At 50.6% G+C, this 8,278-nt stretch overlaps 2 protein-coding genes across 2 annotated transcripts; both read left to right on the forward strand.

Moving 5' to 3' along the window:
- Positions 1-1,120: 1,120 nt before the first annotated feature.
- On the forward strand, positions 1,121-4,410 carry PFICI_04906 (uncharacterized protein; the record flags this gene model as incomplete). Its single annotated transcript, XM_007833487.1, has 3 exons — positions 1,121-1,311; positions 1,369-3,074; positions 3,266-4,410. 3 exons carry the CDS (start codon positions 1,121-1,123, stop codon positions 4,408-4,410), a joined length of 3,042 nt encoding a protein of 1,013 aa, XP_007831678.1.
- Positions 4,411-6,409: 1,999 nt separating this feature from the next.
- PFICI_04907 (uncharacterized protein) lies at positions 6,410-8,265 on the forward strand (the record flags this gene model as incomplete). The annotated part of the gene is made up of 2 exons (XM_007833488.1): positions 6,410-7,721; positions 7,853-8,265. 2 exons carry the CDS (start codon positions 6,410-6,412, stop codon positions 8,263-8,265), a joined length of 1,725 nt encoding a protein of 574 aa, XP_007831679.1.
- Positions 8,266-8,278: the final 13 nt, after the last annotated feature.

An 8,278-nucleotide genomic window follows, 5' to 3' on the forward strand; every position in this document is an offset into this window, starting at 1 on the left:
CATTTGCCTTGCGCCATCTCCGAGACACATGTTCTCGCGCTACATTACTTTTACGGCTACTAGGGGTGCTGCATCTCAGGCCCAAGCCGGCTGGCTTACTGTAACTGACACCGACTGCTTGAGCACTGGCTGCAGTTACGAAGTAAATTATGGTTGTTTAGTCTTAGCCAGCGAATCCGTCATCATTTTGGAGATCTTGTTCCTGATAGCTACATGATCCAGGGACTGAATCCGTTCCTGCTTTGCATCTTTGTCGGTCGGTTCGAAACACCAAAACATGCATCGCGGGTAAGTCCCAATCAGACGACGAGAAGAGAAATTCAGATCAAGTGCGCGGCATCTCAATCCCCCGTCTGCTTGAGCAAGCAATGTCGTTTGAGACGTGCATAATGATGCATCGTCATTATCAGAATCCTCGAGGCCGCCAGGACATTCGCCTATAACCGAGGACGATGCATCCAGGACAAAAAAACAGGACGGATCAAGTGGTCTCTTTTCCTTCATGATTTTCCCCTACCTGTATATGCTGCCGCTGTCATTCTCTGCTGCGGCTGCAACCCGCGGTCAGCAAATCTCCCACTGCGCCCCCCCAATTGGCGGGCTGCGCGAAGATGGAAGTCAGAGTCCTTCCTCATCCCTCCCCTCCAAGCAGCGTGTCCAGGTGGTTTATCCACATGGGCGGAGGGCACTTAAGGCACTTTTGGACCCCCGCAGATTCAGCCTTGTTGCCTGTCGTACCTTACCGAGTAAGATCCCGCCCCCAATCCCGTTCTGTGGTCCAATCCTTCGCGACCACCGGCATTACGACCAGGGAAGCAGAGGAAACCTACCAATCAGGCGTCCAGGCCTCCAAAAGTCCTACGCCAAGTACCATGTATCTTTGGTCAGTCCTAAGTCAGCAAAGAAGAACCTCGTCACTCTTCTATCTCTCTCTAGGGAGGCAGCATGGCAAAAAGATGACATGCAAATAACTCAAGAGAGACACACCATGAGCAGCATCTAATAGTGCAACGAATGATTTGCCACTTAAACCTACCCATCCCGTTGGGATTGCTCCATCGTGCCGCCATTGTTTCTTTATCTGGTGCTTCGTGATAATATTCGTTTACACTAGTCCGAGATGGAGTCCGAGAAGAGTCCCAGCGGCGTTCGAGTCCGTCCGGCCACCACCGACAACAGCCCGATCTACAATCAAGACTTTTTAACACCACGGCGCATGACACAAGACGTCCGTGATTCGATTGATTTGAGAACAAGTTCAAGGTCTAGTGTTAGCTCGGAAGTAAGGAGATCATCGTCGGTATCATGCGTGTAAGCCTTGACCATTGCTTTGCCTGGACACGACACAGCCGAATTGACCTGTAGTAGAACTCGCCTCGCATCTGAAGATGATTGTGCAAAGCAGCGCTTCATCGTCTGGGCTGCGGTAAAACGCAACAGATCCGTACGAATGGCCCCCAGTGACAGGTTGCGGTGCCCTTTGTTGAGATGTGGTGAGCAATTCAATGATCACGAGACCATGCTGCAGCATCTACATGCCTGTAAGCACCTCTCAGCGGGAGAGTACCTATGCTATGATTGCATGAAAGTCGAGAAGTTCAACGACGGTAAATGCAAATGTTGCCTCAGTCACAAAACAAAACGAAGACGAATCATCAATGCGGCAAAGAAGGTCTTTTCGACTCTCGGCCACAAGTCCCGGAGAGATGTCTCTGTCGAGCTTACCCAGGTCGATTTCGCGATCCCACCTCCCCCGAGTTACGATTCCCTCAGCATGGAGCAAGAACCACAGTTGCCAATCGAGTCGGAAATCAGTGGAAATCCAGTCTGTGAGATGGAGGCAGTGCTACCCCTCGAACTGGGATCCGTGAATTATGAAGGGCACTTCAATGTGCCGCCGCCGCCGCCGCCGCCGCCGCAGACTCAAGAAACAAACACATTTGTGCCAGCGGCCTCGCCATTTCTGATACCACCGCCACGGCACGACATACGAAGCCTTCAAGACAGTGACGGACGCCGACCATCGCTCACACTGGATACCAACAACATGGGACGACCAAGCAAGGTCCCACGAACCAGTTACCTCTCTCCGAGCTCATCCCTGAGGTCGGCGAACAGCTCCCATGGTATCATATCCCCAATCAGTGCTGGTTCGGCGAGCTGGACGACCAATTCATCAACCATTGACACAACTCTGGCATCGCCCATCACTCCTTTCAGTGCCGATATTGAGTCGAGCTCGCTTTCTCGCGAGAATAGTTGCAAGTTCCCAAAAGACTTCCCGCTTCCGTCCTTCTGCTCTAGCTGGAATACCGAACCGGATAGACAAACTGCAATGAAGAACATTGATTTGTGCAACACGGATAACAACTTTGCTCTTGGAGATTTGCCCGAGCTGCCTGGCGATGACCCGATAGGAATGACCTTGTCCAAGGACTGGGTTCATGATCCGCTGCTCTTCACGTTCGGACCTAAGGAGGACTATTCGTGGCCCTCGACAATCGATACCGAAGTCAACGTCGTTTTTACCGAGAACAACACCGACCAAGAAAATGGAGCAGCGCCATTCAACTCTGACACGAGGACACTCATCACCGATACTTGGCATGCACTTCAGCAACAACTGTCTTACTCTTTACCCAATACCCGAACTGTCGACAACAATTTAGCTCGACGACTGGAGAATATTTCGGCAAAAGATATCATTTTGAAAGGCTTGGCAAGTCTCAAGGGCATATTGAACGGTGTTGATCCGACAGACCCGATCGATTATTTGTGCTTTATTCACGTCGTATATGCCTTCACCGTCGTCATACATGAGGAAGAAGCAGCAACGCACATGAATAAACTGTTCAAGCAGGCTCTAGCATATCGCAATTTTGTATCAGCATCGGATCGTTCGGCTTATGCTGCTATCGTAGCGGCGATTTGGGAACCATCAGAGCTGGAAGAGACCAAGAGCGTGCTGGGCCGCTCGTCTAGCCTGAAGGGAAAGGGTCCAGAGTTGCGGGCCAATTTGACTCTCCCCTTCAGCCTAGATCCCTTAATTGGGGTAGCCCAGAACTTCCTTGATGGTGAGTAAACTTCTACTGTCTCTCAATCTGCTATGTCACCAGTATGAGATCCAATCACGGCTTGGCTCGCTGTCAGCTTTGTTTATCATGCCATACAATGTACGGCTGAAGGAGCCCGGACATGCACAAGCCTCATATCTCAAGATAGCTGAAAATCTTGACATTTATACAGATGACTGACCCAACCACAGATCTCGAAACTTCTACACTTGTTGGAATCAACAATCACCAGTCTATAGAAGTGATGACATCTGAGCTCTATTCGACTCATGTTGCTGAAACCGGACCTGGCAGCGAGCCAACACCTGACGCATTCAAGATCACTGTCAACTATGTCGTGCAAATGCTCAGCCAACGTTTCGGGCCTCTCAGCAGCAGCCTGATTCCCAAGCTACGGTCTATCAGCCAGAAGGTGGCCAATGGCTTCATCACCAGCGTCCGGCGGATGGAGCTCGAGTTGCTCCAAGTAGGCAAAACTACCTTGCATTCGCCAGAACTCTTCGACGAATATGTTCCCGAGGTCAGGCGCCTCTGCGATCCTCTATACTCCCAGCAAAGTTCGAATCCAAGGTCGAGGTACCACACGCTAGCGACTGCCTTGGTCGAAAGTATGGTACGAAATATTGAATCGCCAACCAATCTGTTGCCAAGTCTCGACCCATCGACGGCCATTGAAGAAAATGGCCTAGACTACAGTTTCCCCGAGGACCCGTTGGCAGATTTTCTGAAGGATTTGGATAGCAGCGACTTTGTGGATAGCTTGCTCGAGTCGGCGCTCGACGGGACATCTAATCCCATTATGGAGTCCATGGCGCAAACATCAGAATCAGTCAAGACATCAGACAAGCACTCACACTGCACCCAGGACGACCCTCCACAAAGCGTACAAGGAAAAGATGTCGACGTAGAAAACACCATGGTGAACAGAGATGCTACATCCGCTGCCGAGCAAGAATATCTGCCCCAGACATCGAGCCACATTCTTCCAACAGTGTCAATATCACACGGCGAGGATTATTTGCCTCCAAAACAAGCAGCGGAAGCAGGACCCTCGGAACAGAAAGCGGAGGCCAATGACTGCTGCGAAATTTGTGGCTACCGGCCCAAAGGCGATCCCCAATGGTTCAAAGGCTCAATGGCCAAACATAAAAAGCTGCAGCACTCGACAGAGCCGCCCAAGATCTACCGGTGCACATATCCGGGTTGTACCAGTGCCTATAAGAACCGGCCAGATAATCTGAGGCAACACCAGATTGAGAAGGGCCACTTTGTGGAGGGAGAGGGCAAGGGCAAACAGAAGAAAACGACCAAGAGGAAGAACATGGACGATGACTGAAACGTCCGGGGACGTTCAGGGTGAAGCGGCCATTGGATAATTGTGAAATGTCGACTTGATTTATACTTGATTTATTGCATAGCTCTGGTGGGACAAAACGGCGTTTTGGAGGTCCTCTTGATTCCAAATATCTGGGGGTTACGGTATTCCTGGTTTTGAAATACCATTTGTTAGAAACGCGTATATATATACCTTGGTGCGCGATGAATACTAAAGAACCTTTGGCTTATAAGCAGATGCTGATCTTTAATGCTGGGTTACCTACCTACGTACTTATACCAAAACTCTCTTATGTTTGACGCCTTCCCTTTCCCCCCCTTTTTAAGGTTTTCATTCTCTGTCCTTCCCCCGCTGTGACATCCATGTCACACTCTTCTTTACATTGTCCATAATGCTTGGCCTACATGACTCTTGCGCGGTCGGAGACGCAGTACTGTGGCAAGTCATAAACTACACCCAGAAACCATCAACAAAACTACAAGACATCTGACATCGCGTTCTTTGACATAGAAACCCAACAGACCGTGGGAAATTTAATATGATCTCATTTAATCAGTCTAGCACGTTGTTTGCGAAAATTATAATAAATGAATGGCCCAAATATAGAATGGAAATCTGGCCGCATTCTCTTCAACTTGGGGCCCAAAAGATGCACACGATGGCCCTGGCGAAATGCTACAGCCTGTATCGATTACCAAAGCCAAGGGCGTTCAGATAAACGTGTAAACATTTCATGATCAAGTTCCCCACAGAAAATAAGATTTTTCTTTTCTCTGGGGAGAGTGACTCGTCGCGTCATCGACTTTGATACAAGCTCAGGTGCGCTGTCGGGCCTTCGCCATACGTTTATTCTGAACGCTGTACCTAGTTGCTAGATAAGCAAGAAAAGGTGAAATAGACTTATTCAAAAAAGCTTCTTTTTTTTCAACCACTCATTTGTCTCTCTCGAGTTACTACTCATGCGAACCAAATACTCGGTGTGAATTAGAAAAAAGAAAGCCCGAGAACTAGTTTAATCTAGGTATAATTGCGGTATCAATGTCCATATTGATATACTCGTATTTCCTGTTCATGTGTCATATCAAGTTCATGTCCAGATTGATATATTCGATGTAAGATGACAAAATATGGCCGGGCTGTATCACAAATGGAAATACGCCAAGAATGATCCATTTTTTGTTTGGCAGCATTGAATAGAATTGAAGAAAGAACAATCGTAGTAGGGTCTTCCTAAACAGCGGCACTTTACTGCGTACAAAATAAGCAATCATCGTTTTGACCCGCCACCAGTCAACGGTGATAAACGTCCCAAGTCTTTGCTCAGTCAATGATGGTGTCTTGGATATGTATGTTGCTTCCCCTTTAATTGATCATAAAACATAGACGAGCCTTCTGGTTGTGTGGTTACAGATCTAATGACAAGCTCCCTATTTGTACTTCGGTATGTAGCTGTATGTACCTTTTTTTTTAAGCATTAATGATCAATCATTGATGTGCATGGGCTCAGTTGACGCTCCAGTCCAGGGCATTCATTAGCGTGGCTGCCGCCAGTGACTGACGGCTTTTCTGGAAGGTACTAGGGATCCGTTTTTAACGCTAACCCTATCTGGTTCGGTCCATCCATTTTTGATTTGGTTTGGAAGCGGGTAAACACTGCAAAGTCCTAGCTGCGGCTTCCAGTTTGTGGCGGGCCACGTTCGCACACCCCAGGCCCCAGGCTGCGACGATCCCCCCCATCTCGCAGCAAGACCAGTTTTCCAACCAAATCTCATTCAGCACACACCCGTGTGAAAGATCGTGATATATCGACGCCTCCCACCCATCATCAACGCGCCAGCCAGGGTTGTCTGATACTGGCATCGATCGCATCCTAGCTCGCGTATATGTCTAGGTTCTTTTCGACTGGACCTTGATATAGGAATCGTCCTCGTCGTTGCTGTTGACAGTCGTTTGTCGTACACGCGGTGGTTGCTTTCCGCCCTCTCCGGCAGCACCCAGTATGTCGGGCCTGGGTCAGCCCAACAGCTCAAACACGCACGCCGGCCTCACATTTCCTCAAGCTCACGGCGTGAGGGGACGTGGCTTCCAGGCATCTCATTCCGCAACGCCGCCAAAGCCGTCGCCGACTCCTCAGCAGTCTCAACACCCTCAACACCAAGCTCCCTACGGCCAGCCCCAGCATTACACACCTCAGCAGTCGACACAGAGCACATATCCGGGCCCCATCTTCTCGACGACGCCGTCCCCCGTCCCTGGTGTTCACAATGTTCCGAACGGCAACACCAGACATGCCCCGAACCAGGCACATGCGGCAGCAGCTGTGGCAGCTTCCCGTCAGAGACCTACCTCCCAGCGCCATATGCCCCAGCAATCCCAGACTCAAATGGCATATATGCAGCAACAGATGAGCCAGCAGGTACAACAACAACAACAACAACAACAACAACAGCAGCAGCAGCAGCAGCAAAAGCAGCAGGTGCCGCAATCTGTTGGACAACAGGTTCAGCCTCTTCAGCAGACACACCCAATGTCCCAGCAAGTCCAACCAGTCCAACAACAGCAACAGCCAGTCCAGCAGATTCAGCAGCCGCCGCAGCAGGTTCATCCACCAAGCGACCCCAACTTGATGAATCAAGCACCACACACGCAAGCACGTCACCAAGCCCATGCCCAGTCCCACCAGTCTCACCAAGCTCCAACGCAACAAAGCCATGCACAGAGCCATCAACAGCAGCAACACCAACAGACTCACACTCAGGCCCATCAGGCGCCTCAACCGTTACCACAGGTCCATCAGTCGCAGGCCCCGCTGCAGGCATCGGCATCCTCGAGTGCTTCTGCGCAGGCTGATCCCACCCCTCAGTCCGATGACCCACATAACGGCGAGATGGATGTTGACAGTCAGGACGAAGGGGCAGACGGAGATGACAGATTATCTCCCAAGTTGCTTGAGGGAACTCCCTATGTGCCCCGGACACCTCAGGGCCCAATGATGTCACCGCCGCCAGAGGGTGGCAGTTATGCGAGCCTCGAAGCCGTGCACAAGGAGGTTCTCTCGTATTGTACTTCTGTAGGCTACGCCGTTGTTATTGGAAGATCCAAGAAGACCGTCCCTGGACTGAAAAAGGTGCTCTTCGTGTGCGATCGAGCCGGCAAACCCCCGAGTCGTGTGGTTCCAGAGCAACGCAAACGAAAGACGACGTCGCGCAAATGCAACTGCCCATTTGGATTCTTCGCCATCGAGCAGAGAACCCAGTGGACTATACGCTACCGGCCCGATACGAGTCACCTGAACCACAATCATGGGCCGAGTGAGAGTCCGCTGCTGCATCCTGCTGCCCGGAAGTTGGACAGCAAAATGGTGGCATCTGTGAAACAACTGAAGGAGGCAGGCAAGTAAATGTGGATCCTGTTGCTGGGCTGACTATGCTAACGTATGCAGGCATCGGAGTTACTCAAACCCTGGAGATTCTTCAGCAAGAGAATCCCCATGTGCCTCTTCTTCCTAGAGATATCTATAACGCTCGCGCGGCCATCAATCGCAATCCGGGCAAGGTGGATGCTGGCATTGCAGATGCGCGGCCGGCAATCTACAGCAAGCCGGCACCTACAGCGGAGGAACGCATCAGAGCTGATTTGCGCAGAGAGTTGGCAATTGCCAAAGCCGAGCTGAAGAAGGTCAGGGAAGAAAGCCGCAAAGAACTCGAGAAGATGAAGGAGCAGTTGCGTGAGAAGCAGGAGATGATTGAAAAGTTTGAGATGTTCATTGATATCTGCAACCAGCGGGTCATGGTTCAGAGACACAAATTGGACTCGGGCGATGGTGCGGCAGAAGGCGGTGCCTCTGCTAGTTAGTATGAACTGGAAG

The sequence above is a fragment of the Pestalotiopsis fici genome (assembly GCF_000516985.1).
Source record: "Pestalotiopsis fici W106-1 unplaced genomic scaffold PFICI_Scf_3, whole genome shotgun sequence".
In the NCBI taxonomy this organism is placed as follows: domain Eukaryota; kingdom Fungi; phylum Ascomycota; class Sordariomycetes; order Amphisphaeriales; family Sporocadaceae; genus Pestalotiopsis; species Pestalotiopsis fici.